This window comes from Excalfactoria chinensis, chromosome 10, assembly GCF_039878825.1.
Source record: "Excalfactoria chinensis isolate bCotChi1 chromosome 10, bCotChi1.hap2, whole genome shotgun sequence".
Lineage (NCBI taxonomy): Eukaryota > Metazoa > Chordata > Aves > Galliformes > Phasianidae > Excalfactoria > Excalfactoria chinensis.
The window spans coordinates 17,221,282-17,234,898 of NC_092834.1; the positions used below are offsets into that span (position 1 = coordinate 17,221,282).

A 13,617-nucleotide genomic window follows, 5' to 3' on the forward strand; every position below is an offset into this window, starting at 1 on the left:
ATGGATCTGGGAAGGGAGCAGTAAGACACGCTTTGAGTAACAAGATCCAGTTTATTGTGTGCTTCCTCCAACGAGGAGTATACCAAAAATCCTCAGTTCTTTAGACATAGATTATTTAAATAAGGTTTCTTTTGAAGAAGCTGATTGTCCTCTACAGTACAGCAGGACCATGATTTAAGGCAGCTTATAAAACCCGCACCAGGCAGAACTCTCCTGCCTCGAATCTGTGCCCAAATGGGCTGAGCTGCACCATGATGGCTGGGAAGGGCACCCAGGGGGGAACACAAAGAAAACCCAGAGGCCGTCAGCCCTTCTTTATATCTAACAAGAAAGAAAAACACACCTATACCAAGAAAAAGCAAGCAGCCCTTTGGGCACCTTCCTGCCCTGGGCACCTTCCTGCCCTGGCCAGCTGGCAGCATGAGAAAGATACACAGACATGAGGAAGAATGTAACTATGCCTATTTGTGGAGCTGTTCCAAATTTGACCTTATTTTTTTTGCTTAATGAACAGATTCAGAAGGACCATGTCAAGCAGTGTCCTTGTAAGAGGACATGGTTTTAGGGCACTCTGGGTGCATAGTGTCTGAGCTGTTCAAGGCTGAATGGGACTGCTATGAGTCCCTTCTTTACCCTAGTGACAGATGAAACCCATGTGGCTGTATGTCACTGAGTCACCCCTGTGATATTGCTCTGTACAACCAGAAGTGGTTTGGGACTGGCTGGGTGCTGTAATGCAGCACGCAGCACTACTGAGTTCTTGGGATGCCACCGAGCATCCCAAGGGACAAGGAACGTGGTGGCTTCTGAGGTGTCCCACGTGAGCAGCACCTACTGGACCACACAGGAGAGAGAATCCCCAAAGCAGCAAGGGCAAGAGGAGGTGGTGGGTTTGGGGGGGATGAGGTCCAAGTCCTCGTCGTCTGGAACCTCGTCCAGGTGGTACCCATCCTGCAGCAGCTGCCGGCTCAGGTCCTGGTTCACCTGCTGGAGAGAGAAGATGGGGTTGATTAATGCTCTCTGTTAATAATGTCACTGGTGTTCTGGTTAATGCTGCCATGGGTGTGGCAGAGGGGGACAGACCAGCAGGGTTTAGTTAACATCCAGAACAAGCAGCAGTTTGTTCTAACCATGATTAGAAATGAAGGCAAAGTGCTGAGCCCCAAGGGGGAAATGGGGTAGGGGACTCCAACAGGAGCTGTGTGAGGGGCCGGGAGCCAAACCTGGACTTGCCTCAGCAGAGGAGTAGCCAGATGAGCCCCTCGATTCCAGCTCCCCATCACTAGGATGAAAAGATGGTGTCAGAACAAGTACTGCAAGCTCCTTCAGCAGCCAGACAAGGGAACCTCCAAAGAACCCCAAGGGAATCGAGGAGTTTACTTGCTAAATTTGGGTCGGGGGTGTTTTGCTGCTAGGAGGTGCCCAGCCCAATCACAGATGCATCTTTATACTTTCCAAGCCGCAAGACAAATCAACCTCTAGAACAATGAGGTTTATAGGCAAATCCCACCCTGAGGCACTCATCCATCATGCCGACCCTCTACAAACACCCACCTGGAACGAGAATGGGACGCTCACCTGTCTGAGTCCAGAGATACCAGGCTTTCATCTGCTGTCTGGCTGAGTGCCACGTAGCCCTTGTGAAACTTCGCTGCTCTGTAAGTGCACGGGGACACGGCTGCAAGGTGATGGGCAGCAGCAGGAATCCACGTCCCCTCCACACGGCATGCAGCGTTCCTATCCTTACAGCATCACCATCCCCGATCCCTGCTGCACCCCCAACCTTGCTGCACCCCCAACCTTGCTGCATCCCCATCCTCACCTTTGCAGCATTCTCTTCTTCACAGCATCCCCAGCCCCAACGTTGCAGTATCTATTTAACCCTTGCAGAACCTCCATCCTTGTAGCATCCCCCCCCCCAGCCCGCTCCCAAAGCCCCCGGCGCCCCACACACATATAGAACACAATAAGGTTACAAAAGGGCTCCGACCTTTTGGCTGTAGGTTTGAGTGCGGGCCTACCGGGCCCCCCCAGCAGCCCGTGCCGCCGCAGTGCCGCCCTGGCCAACTCCCGCTGCCTCTCTGCAACCGAGGGGAGGGTGAGAGCCGAGAGTGCCATTGGGGTGCGAACTCCTCACACCAGGCCCCGTTGGGGCTCACACTTACGCAGCGCGGCGGGGGCCCGGCTCAGGGTGTAGGGCCCGCTCCTTGCGGCCCCTCCGCCTCGCTGGCCCGGCTTCCTGTCACCGCGAGGCAACTGCGGAAGGAAAGCAGCACGGTGAGCTCAGGGCCTATACGTTCCCACCCCTCCAGCCCCATATATCTCCATACAGCCCCCCCAGCACAACTGCCCTACCGCCTCTCCCCGCCCCCCGCCCGCTCGGCCCGCTGAGGCCGCAGCCCCGGGCCCGCCGCCGCCGTCCGTCGCCATGGCCGCACGTCGCCCCGCCCCTCCACCAATAGCAGCGCTCTTCGCCCTGCCCCTCCACCAATGGCAGCGAGCAGAGCAGAGAGCAACCAATGAGGAGTAGGAGGGGGCGTGCCCTACCGCGCGCATGCGGGATAAGGAGGCACTGTGCTCATGCAAAGGGCTCCGGGCTGCTGCTGTAACCGCGCTTAATAGGGCCGGGGTACACAGTGCCCCAGGCAGCCTCCTATTCTCTATACTACTTCTTCTTCTACTATATATATATGTATTATTATTATTAAATAGCCCTAAAACCAGGAGATTTTTCCCCCACTCTTCACAGGGAACGTTCCCTATTGCTTCTCATCCCCACACAAAATAACCACACAAAGGCAGTGCCTCGGTTCAACTAGTTTTTCCTTTATTAAGTCCAACTCCACATCACATACATTGCAATTCAATAAAGTTATTTGAAATAAGGTGATGCTTGAACATTCAGGGCTTGAGGCGACTGCGTCCAATCAGGCAGCATCGGCAGAATGCTCCTGTAATGCACCTGCAACAGAAGAACGGGGAAGCTATTAGAGCAGCATCCCATACTGGCCATCCCTTGAGCCAAACTGCATTTAGTGTAACATCCATCCCATGACAAGTTTATTAGGGCTTAATATTCCCCTCTGGCCAAGTCTGAAAGGGGAAAGTGCTGCAGGTTTCATTGCAGAACCACAACACAAGCCAACGTGAACCTATAGTAAGCTGAGGATAGGCTCTGGCTTTGCCAGACCCGTTTTGGGGTCCAATGATCTCAATAGGAAGTGAGAGAATCCCGTACCAACAAGGTTTATGCTTTGTCCAGGCCCAGCTCCTCTGGAGTAGAGATTCCTAGTTCACTCAAAGTTGGTCTGAGTTCCTGGATAACATAGGGGTAGATTTCCTTGTGCGGGCCTGCCTTGTCCTAAAAGGGAAAGAACAGAGAGCAAATCATTGTGAAGCCCACCACATACAAGATATTTTCACGTATGAGGCTGTGGCCAGAAGCACCACTTGCAATACACAAAGCTACAAGCTTTGTCAAGCTCCTGAAACAAGGGACGACTCGTAAACCAGCCCGCAGATCGCTTGCAAAACAGGAAACAGATTGGAACCATCATCCAGTCTGCACCTCCAGCCTTGCAGAGCTCTGCTGGCTGAAACGAGTGGATCTGGGAGCAAAGCCCTCCGGGAATGTCCTTGTCAATTGTGGCAACAATCACTCAGCAGAGCACAGCTGCTGGCTTCTAAGACAATGGGAAAGACCTCTGCCTCCATCCCCACCCGTCCCCACTTCCTGTTAAGGAGCTGAGCCAACCTGGGGCTCAGGTTTCGAGATGTTGGTTTATGTTGCTTTTCTAACCATGCAACGCCCTGAGTTGCTAATCCCAGCCAGCTCAGCATTTAGGACCATACAAAGGCGGTAGTTACCTTTGGTGAGGTACACCTAGCAGCACTTATATAAGGAAACAAAAGAGTCCTTCAAGATTTTCCCACTGAAGTCAGCCTCTGCATCACTAACGCTAAGCCAAGAGAAACTCTTGCTGCTGGGCTTTTGGTGATGCAGAGCAGCCTAAGGCATCATCCAGCTCACCTTCACCACCTCCAGGATGCGGACTGCGCTGGCAAAGTCATTTAACCGTCTGCACGCCCTCAGAGCTGCATCAATGATTTTTGGTTCCGGAACCAAGTCATAACCCACGAGTGTGTTTATACCTGTGAATATAAAGGAACAGCTGGAGCAACTTGGCATCGACTCATCACGATGTCAACAGGAACCCATAAAGTGTTATTCTGTTCCATTTTGTGAAAGGATTATTAACATAGCAGCAATCATCAGCAGAATCCAACTGCAACTTTCATTGCTGTTTTGAACTCCTCCACCCCCAGGGCCTTTCTTTTACTCTCCTCCCCTCTCACTACTAGAGCCACGGCCAAGTTTTAAACTGGTTTTATGAAGTCCCAGTGGGCCAGGATCATCCATGCTCTCAAAAGAAGCATATACACTGTGGCAAGCGAGCTGTGCAATCACTAAGAGATCCAAATGACTTTGTTCAAGTGTAATGAAAGCAGCCATTCCTCCCCTTTCAAAGCTGGCTATCCGAGTCATGCAGCAACGAGCCCCATGGCTGTTATGCAAAGATTTTTACAAGCCCTAATTGAAGCAGTTTAATAGCAGCTGGCAAGTAACACACGAAGGCAACCAGACAAACGGTCTGCAGCACGTTACGGCCAAACCACACAGTCAAAGTCCAAAGAAGAATTAGCGTGGGCATGCGTTAAGCAACCACTGAGCTCAAAAACCCTTTCCCCACAGCGGAAGTTTTTCTTCCTCTCCCTAAAGACAGGAAGTTAATATCTGTATTCTGAGGCAAAAGAGCCTGCATTCTTGACTGCCTTGTGAGCCGAGTAGAAATAAGTTCCCCTTAGTCATAGTACTATCACTAAGCAGTCTGTTCTTCCCTTTGGATTCAACGTACCTTTCCTTAGCTCCCAAGCATCGATGTCTGGCTTGTTGAAATACGTCACCCAGCGGGCATCAAACTCTTCATCTGACTCCTGTGATCCATGGGAGTAGCAGCGGGCGTGCTGCACAGCTGGATAAAAGCAGAAAGGTGGAAGCTTTGAGCAGATATACAAAGAGAAGGGCACTTGAGTCTTGACCGAGAGACCACGAGCTGTAAAAACGTACACCTCGCTCACCACGTTTCATTTGGGTCAGCAATCAGTGTGGATAAGCGTTGGATGAGAACAGCTTATTTATGGCAGCTGTTGGTTTAGTGGCAAAGCGTGTCCTACTCTCTCCAAAACACAGACTATCAAAGGGCTCCCACAGCTTCATTCAGAGCAGGGTGGGGGAAATACAAAGAAAAGCAATTCTGTACAACCAGCTTATGGGAAGCAGCTGCCTGCTTCCATAAGACAAAGGAATTTTATCTCCTTTCAGATCCAAGCAAACCCATGGAACATCACTGGTCTGTGCTGTGAGATGAGTTAGGTTAATCAGTTCTTCAGTAGCAAACCTTCCAGAAATGAATACGCACAGCCTATGAGTTCTGATATTATCCAACTGAAATCAACCCCCTGACTTACTCTGGAGCAACTCTCCACTGCAAACAACTCCTGAAAGCACTCAGCAACTCACTTTGTGACCCTCACGGGTAACAAGCTGCAGCCTTTGATTCCACCACAAGTTCTGAGCTGAGGAAGGTTTGTGTTAAAGAACAGCCCATACAGAAGTGCTTGGAGGGGAAGGACTATTCCTTCCAGCACAAAAAAAAAACACTGCTGTCTCCATATCCAGGATAAAACTCCTGTCTCTGAGGGCTGTGTGTGTACCAACGTTGTTTCTTTCCAAGCTGATCCCTTCTTTTAAGTCACAGCCCCAGCCCAGCCGGCTCTGCTCTGCTCCAGCACAGCGTCCCCGTGCCAATGTTTGCAGAGCAGCCAGGCTCAGGCGTGACCTTGAGGGCCTCCACAGCACTGCTCGCTTTTTTCCTCTCCTTAACCCAGCATGAACTGCGGGCACCACGCAGCTCAAGCCTTCTTTAAAAGGAAAGGAACCACAGCCACGTGGCCTGCACCCCGTGCACGACCCACCGGCCTGGGCTGCGCTCCTCCTCCTCCTCCTTCCCCACAAGAGCTTTTCAGGCTGGAAGATGCCAGCAGCCGTAACCTACAGGAAGCACAGATGGAACAAAACTGCAGCAACGGTGAATGCTTTGCTCTAAGCACAAAAACCCAACCAGCTTTTCACCCAGACCTAAGCTCAAAGCTGCCATAGTGATCTAGAACCCGATGAAGAGCGTTATATCTGTGTTACCAGAGCAGGAATGGGGCAGCTGGGACACAGTGCTGAGGCCCAGCGGGCGCTGCCCAGCCTGACCTTCCCCAATGACACCACAGCAGCCCGGTGCTGGGGTGCAGCAGGACAGGGCCCGGGCTGTCACCCCCACGTTAACCCCCCCAAACACACACAGCACGACCCCCCCAGCAGCGTGGAGTGCCGCCAGCCGAGCCTTGAACCCGAACAACGTGACTTTTCCCATTGAAAAGCCCTATCTGATTCAGGCGTAGCGGCGTTAAATGGCTCGCACGGCCCCGCAGAGCTCGGCTCCCGAAGGGACACACGGCACCGCATCAAAGCGGATCGAAACGAAACGAGAGCTGACGCCGAGCCCCAGGCCCGCCCGCCGGGTCACGGCAAGGACATCGCGGCCCGCCCGCCGCCGCTCACCTGCGGGGCCGCGGAAGGCAGCGCGGAGGCCGGCGGCGGCGGCGCAGCGACGGAGGAGAAGGGAGGCGGCGGGCAGCATGGCGGCGGGCGGCAGGACGGCACCGGGCGGCGGCCGCGCTCTGAGGCCGCGGGGCTGCGGGATGCGGGAGGAAGGGGAGGGGAGCGGGGAGGGCTACGGTGGCGCCGCGGGGACAAGGTTGTGAGAGGAACGGCAGCGCGCTATCACGTGGCCGCGGCTGGGCGGGAAGGCGGTGGCTGCCGGCCGCCATTTTGTGTCGGGGTTTGGGCTGTGTGGTGTTCCAGCCAGGAATCCTCCTCTCAGCGTACTCTGGGTTCTTCCTGTCTGTACGCACCACCATCTTCGTTTCCTGCCTCAGGGTGCTCGTTGTTACTCTGTGGCACCCAGACTGTACCCAGTGCTGGTGGTGGGATGGCACCTGCCCTCAGTCACCTGGGTATGGTTATGCATCTGGGATATGCTGCTTGGGTCGTGCTTGCTGGCAGCCAGAGAGCTTGGAGTCCTAATTCTGTTGTAAACTGTTTGTAGAAACACAGAACTGGCCTCAAAATGGAGCCACGGGGAACCTCACTAATGACTGTCCCCCCAGTCTTCTGTAACCCCGTTTCCTACCACCTTTTGAACTCGGCCCTTCAGCTGGTTGTTCACCCATCCCAATACAGATGTGTGAAAGCCCATGCTGCATTTAGGTTCTAAATCCAGGTCCCCCAGGGATCAGCTACCCATAGGCAGCCATGCTGTGAGGGGATGGAGCCCTTCCTGGCAGCAGACTGCTCGCTGTTTGCAGCCCAGCAGCTGGGCTAGCACAGCAGCAGCTTGTCCTCTCAGAGGGAGGCAAAGCCCTCAGGGCCCTCCATGCTTTTGTGGCTATCAGGGCCCGCAGCTGCTTGGCATTAAAGGCTTTCCACGGCTGAATGCAGCCTGGCTTTCCCAAAGGGAATCCCTGCTGCCAGGCTGCCTTCAGAGCATCAATGAGCCCGAGGTGGATGTGTGCGTAGGTGAGACCCATTGCATCCCCAAACACACACCAGGGGGCTGCCCACAGCTGAGGCTGCTGTAAGGCTGTGCCGCTATCCCTAAAGCCCACAGAACGACCCCCAGATTACAGTTCGTAGGCGCCTTGGGCTGTGCCTCCACAGCAGACAATCAGCCTCTCTGTTTTCACTCACAATACCCCCTTAGGACCCTGTGGAGCCAGATGCCATCCTGCTATTTATAAACGCTTCATATTTGGAGTTGCAGCCCGTTTTTATTCTGTTTTAACTATTTCTTCACGCAGGAAATCCTTGGTACACAGCCAGCAATGCGAAGCGTTTGAAATCCCCAGCCTCCTGTTGCCTCCAAATTGCCGGCGTACTGAATCAATTAACAATCATTTTTGGACATTAACAAAATAATATGGTGAAATGAGTGGCTTTTTTTTCTCCTTCTCTCTTTCTCCTTGCTGTTCTCCTTGCTGGGGGCAACGTGAGCTGACTGAAGGACTGTTAGTTCTCAGAAGTCTTCGTGCTTAGATCGAGCTGCTTATTGAGTTCTGCCCCCAAAGTCCTGCTGTTGATGGTTAGGAGACCAAAAACCCCTGGCTCTTATCAAGGCTGAGGCTTCGGGGTCCTGCTGGTTAGGAGACCTGAGATCCCTATCTGTGATCACTGAGGTAGAGAATTTGGCTGGACGTGTCGTGCTCTGTCATAACCCGGATTGGGTGGAAATTGGTGCAAGATGCTACACTGAGGGCTTCTGCTGATCTACTTGTGGGGCTGAGGGCACGCTACAGCCCGTTCTGCAATGGCTTGTTGGCCTCAGACTGCATTGCATGCACAGCACCTGGCCCAGCACCGCTGAGCTGTGAACAGATTTGATTCTGGGATCTGTTCGGTCCCCTCTAATTCTTATGCCAACCCTTCCTTTCAGGGAACGAAAGCCCCACAAAAACAAGAAAACAAATGGAAATTAATGTTCAATTACATGGTGGCAGATAAGTGAAATGAATCAATCTGTGGCAGGGCAGATAAGCACAAGCCTCCGGCCCGGAGGAGCAGCTGCCTGCTGAGGGAGATAACAAGGTCATTGCCAAACAACCCACCCCCCTTACCCCCTCCTTCCTCTTCTTTCTTGCTCCCCTGGTCTCCTTGCATTCCCTCTCCCAGCCAAACAAAGCACTTTCCAAGCCAGCCGTTGGCAAAGCAGCGATGCCCACTGACTCCATCCCAAGGCTGCGTTCTCTAGAGCCAGCAGAATCTGTCCTGCTTGGGCAGGGGACCCAGGTGGATTTGGGTTCAGTTGGCCTCCCACAACCCATCTCTGCATCGCTTTGGTCCCCATGTGATGGCAAGGGGCTGACATGGGGCAGATGGAGCTCCATGGGGGGCTTTGCCAGGCTCTGCCATGCCGGCAGGGGCCAGATGACTGCCAGGGCATGCAAAGAAGCTGGCCCTGATTCCTCATCCCCAAGAGGCAGGATTTGGCCAGGATCCCCTTGTTCTGGCTCAGCAGCAGTCACAGTCCCGCCCTCACTGTACCCATCTGTGCCATGGTCAGTGGCAAAGATGACCCTCCCCCCTCCCACCCCCCACATTTCCCCATAGACATACTTCAGTTATTTCTAAAGAGCTTTTATTTTCCATTGGTTTCCATTTACCATTAGAAAAAGCGGGCGTTTCACTCCAAAGGGCTATTCTGGGGAGCCAGCCCATAGCAAACGATCCACAGCCAAACCTACAAAGTTCCCCCTTCATCCCATCATCTGCCCATCACGTTGTAGATGATCCACCTGATGCTCCCCGTTGTCTCCGTCCTTCATCATCATGCTTTTACCATGGCTGCAAACACCTCCGGGAGAGGAAAAACCTGAATATGTGATGTGGGAAGAGGGGTTATTTCCATTTCTGTTCACTGGAGGGGCTGCTATTGAAATGAACAGCAGTGCTCCAGGGCTTGTTTCTTTGGCTCTCAGTCTGCAGCAGTTCTGGGAGAGGAAGGATCAGCTTGGGGTATTTCAGAGCAAAGCACAAAATAGCAATGATGCCAAAGAGGAGAGGAAGGAGCAGAGAGAAAGCAGGGAGCTGGGTGAGAGGGAGCAGGACCCATCTGCTTGTTTGTGCTATTCAGGATGAATCACAGGAGCCACGAGGTGCGGAGCCCGGCATTAATAAACCTGACAGCTCCTCTCTGGGGTTAATTGCAATGGTTTTGATAACGAAGGTGTTACTCCGATGGGCTTTGGGCTCTTTGCAGCTGGCTGAGACATCCCGATGTAGAGCGGAGGCATGCAGCTGCCTTTCTCAGTATGGGGAGAATCCAAAGGATGCTTCAGCTCTGTGGGAGTCCTGGAGGTCTGCTGTGCTGGAGGCTGTTTAGCAGGGCTGGCAGGAGGCACGAGTGGCTCCGCATCCCTACAAGTGCACGCAGCACCAGGCAAAAGGGAGGAAAAGTTTGGAGAGGGGAGGTTTTCCCACAGACCCTTCATAAAATGGGGAGCCAGTGGGGTACAAGGATGTGTTCTGTGTGGGGTCAGCAGCCCCCCAGACCCTGCTGTGAGCATGTCATAGGGTCAGTAGTGGCCGTCCATCTGGCTGTCTATTGTCCCCGAGCCCTGCGGGCCGCTGGCTCCCGCTACCTGCAGCTTCTTGGGCAGCAGTTCCTCATGGGCAGGCGGTAGGGGCCGCTTCAGCCCCTTGGCCGAGGAGCTCGAGGGGTCTTCTCCTGCCTCTCTGGGCTCAGGGGGTTGGTAGCCCGTCTGGTTGGGGTCCAGGGGGTCACGGGAGAGCAGGATGCAGATGGAAGGGACGTTCTTATGGACGGTCAGATTCTGTGCTGCACTGCCAGGCAGCGGGTCCTGGTTCTCCCAGACCTCCAGCAAGGTTTTGTAGCGTACCTTGGTGACCTGGTGAAGACCCCCCAGCTTTCTCTTCATGATCTCCACGCAGGTGATGGTCTTGGTGACCGCTCTGCCGCAGCCGCTGAAGACAATCTGCCGGCTGCCCTTCAGCTCCATCTGAGCCATGGCGAAACTCATCAGGTTCCTGATCTTGCTGCCCTCCTTCACTTTCATCTCCACCACACCTGGGGGCAAGTCGGGGAAGGGCAAGGGGCTGTCCTCCTCTGACGTCTTGACCTTTCGGAAGTTCTCCATCCCACACTGGGCAGTGGGCTTGGCCGCCATCCCTCACCCCACACCGAGCCCCCGCTGCCTTCCTCCAGCTCCAACGTCACGTCTCCAGGACCCCCGGCCCCTTCCCCTCTCCTCGTCCTGGTGCTGGCTGTCCCCAGGGGAGGCCAGAGCTGTAAGATCCCCTGGGTGCCCCCGTTCGCTGCCGGCTGCAGCTCTCGGCAATGCTCAGGCTCCTCTGTTCCCTCTGCAGCGCTTGCTTCTGCCGCTCTTTGCTTCATTCTGGACTTCAGCAGCCCCCAGAGCTGTTCTGTGTAATTAGCAGATCCTCCCCCTCTCCCTCCCCTCCCTCCCCTCCTTCTCCTCCTCCTCCTCCCCTCGCTCAGCCTCCCATCCCAGCACCCTGCTGCTGCTTCCATCCCTGGGTGGGCAGAGGGAGAAGCTCTCTCCTGGCTTTGTGATGCTCCCCAAGTCCTGCCCCCTTAAAGAGAACCTCGTCCCTTCTCTCAAGGACACCAAGCTGCCCGCAAACAGCAGCAGTTGTCCCCTGCTCCCCCCCACCCCAGCCTCCGGATCATTGCACAGTGGAAAGAGATGCCGAGTATTGCCTTGCTGCCAAATCTTATCGGCCTCTGGAGGACCTGGGATTATTTTCACCCCGAACAGGGCTTGCAAAATCCATAAATAAATGAATGGATCGGCCAGCCCCATCCCCGCCACCCCAATGCAGCAAGAGTGGGTACCACTGTTGGGACAACCCCGAGTCCCGACACCAAGAGGAGAAACTGAGGCAGAGCCATTGGCGTGGCTGAAACGGATTAAAGCCTCTGTGGCAAAACACTGCCTCCGAAAGATGCTAAAACCCCTAGGAAAATAACAAGGAAGGATTTCAACAACCATTCACACAGCAGGGAGGAAAACTGCGCTGTGGGATCAAATCCTGCCACCCGTGGTCCATTTTATCGCAGCGTTCTGCGGCACTTAAAATGGAAATGAATCGCGTTATTAGCAGCTCCATCGCTAATTACCATCTGAAGCCATTCATTACCCTGTCAGTGTGTTTGCTGGAGGACAACAGCAGTTATTCCAAGCTGAGGAGCAGCAGGATGGGAAAGGGACAAAAGCAGGGCTGAGGGGATAAAAGCACTGCATGAAAAGTACAGGGAATTGGTTAAAACAGGAGAGAGAGATGGTGAAAGCTGGAGCAGCAGTAACATGAGCCCCTGCCCTCCACCTGCCCTCGCTATATTTTCTTTCATCTGCTGAATGTGGGAGCAGTTCGGAAAGTTGAAGCATGCGATATGAGGAAAGTCTCCGTCCATCTCTGCGTCACATCGGGGTGGCTCAGGTCTCAGGTGCTCGTCACATTGCACGTGGGACAGCACCTATGCCAGTGACATCCCTAAGAGAGAGCCTATGCCCTGGGCTTGGGAACATCTGGCTCCCCACTGAAACCCCTTCAGTGGGACAAAATCCTTTGTAAAGCCATAACACAACGAGTAAGAGGAATAATTGAGGGAACCCAGGGTCCTGATCAGCTCCACCTCAGTGCCTCAGCCACAGCCTTTGTATGGTCCCACAGCCGTGTTTAAGCTCAGCTTTACAGCTTTCTTCTCTGGGATTTATTGTGGGCTGGTCTCCTGTTTAGGGATAGCTAAGCTTGTTTCTGGTGCTACTCATATGGACCTCAGTCTACGGGTTGACTGGAGAGCTGCTTAGCTATTGCTGGTCCTGGCTGCTAGGCTTACTTTATGGCTTGACCTTGAGAGTGTGGATCTGCTAGAGATGCGCCAGTTGATCTGGGGTCTTGGTTGGGCTTGACCACTGTCCTCAGCTCAGGTATGAAGCTTGCCTCTGGGTAATGAGGTTTCTGCCCTGCTGGCTGGGCTGTCACCCTTACTGTCCTAGTTATACTCTTTGACTAGGAGGAGAATATGCCCTTCTCAGTGTTTGTAACCAGAAGTGCCTCAGAGCTGCAGCAACCCAATTACATGTGGTCATGCCCTGATGCTCTGAAAGCATCAGCAGCACTGTTTTCCCCCCATAATGATGCTCCCAAAGGGGTTGGCTTGCTGCAGCACTGTTTCTGGCACACATGCAAGTGCTGTGGCTGTGACATGGAGCCGGTTTCCAGGCAATAAGGTAGGGGAAGGGATTTGATTTGAGTGTAAGGCAGGGTTATGTTCAAGCAGGCTGCTTTATGGAGACATCTGCTTGCCTTGCTGGAAATTGAGGGCTGTGCTGAGCTTGCCCTTCCCTGGGATTCAGTACCAGCTGAGCTGCAGGAGACAGTTATTGGCCTTTGGGTGTAGGGACTTATCTCCTTTAGAACTGGCCTGCATGGAGGCTCCACCTTGGTTTTGGAGACCTCTACTTTTCTAGAGGTCCTTGGGAGCTGCTGGTGGGGTACCAAGTCTTGGTGATATGTTAATTCAGGTGCCATTTATCCACCCTGATGCCATTGCCCTTGTCTCCAAAACCTTGAAGAGGAGCTGGAGCACAGCAGGATATGATGGGAGTAGATGTAGGGTCCCCTAAAATTCAACTTACTGGTGGCTCCTCTTAACCTCCTCAGTACAGGCAGCCAGGGCTTATCCCCCAGAACCCCGGAACAATATGGCTCTTATCACATTCCTGCCCTAAATCTCATTTCCCTGAATAGTGCCAGACTCCTACCCTACAGGGAGTTCTCTCTGCTGCGTGTAGGATTTCTCTTCACTCATACAGTAATAGCTATATACACACTACATAGAGGGTCTCCTTGTTTCATATGGATTTCACCATATCCATGATCTGCATAAGGTTTACCCTAATGCA

At 53.6% G+C, this 13,617-nt stretch overlaps 3 protein-coding genes across 4 annotated transcripts; all 3 read right to left on the reverse strand.

The window, feature by feature from the left end:
* Window positions 1-34: 34 nt before the first annotated feature.
* Window positions 35-2,447, reverse strand: FAM219B (family with sequence similarity 219 member B). Of its 2 annotated transcripts, none has more exons than XM_072345582.1 (6): window positions 2,356-2,447; window positions 2,166-2,256; window positions 1,991-2,081; window positions 1,579-1,656; window positions 1,234-1,282; window positions 35-987 (listed from the first exon to the last, which is right to left on the reverse strand). In XM_072345582.1, the coding sequence occupies exons 1-6, from the start codon at window positions 2,428-2,430 to the stop codon at window positions 832-834; spliced, it is 540 nt and encodes a 179-aa protein (XP_072201683.1). In that variant the 5' UTR covers window positions 2,431-2,447; the 3' UTR covers window positions 35-831. The 2 variants fall into 2 exon arrangements, with proteins under 2 accessions (XP_072201683.1, XP_072201684.1); XM_072345583.1 differs by having other exon boundaries at window positions 41-984.
* A 358-nt stretch (window positions 2,448-2,805) lies between these two features.
* On the reverse strand, window positions 2,806-6,857 carry COX5A (cytochrome c oxidase subunit 5A). The gene is made up of 5 exons (XM_072345617.1): window positions 6,674-6,857; window positions 4,917-5,033; window positions 4,031-4,152; window positions 3,239-3,361; window positions 2,806-2,962 (listed from the first exon to the last, which is right to left on the reverse strand). Exons 1-4 carry the CDS (start codon window positions 6,750-6,752, stop codon window positions 3,248-3,250), a joined length of 432 nt encoding a protein of 143 aa, XP_072201718.1. The 5' UTR covers window positions 6,753-6,857; the 3' UTR covers window positions 2,806-2,962; window positions 3,239-3,247.
* A 2,443-nt stretch (window positions 6,858-9,300) lies between these two features.
* On the reverse strand, window positions 9,301-11,117 carry RPP25 (ribonuclease P/MRP subunit p25). Its single transcript, XM_072345558.1, has one exon. It carries the CDS (start codon window positions 10,852-10,854, stop codon window positions 10,243-10,245), a length of 612 nt encoding a protein of 203 aa, XP_072201659.1. The 5' UTR covers window positions 10,855-11,117; the 3' UTR covers window positions 9,301-10,242.
* Window positions 11,118-13,617: the final 2,500 nt, after the last annotated feature.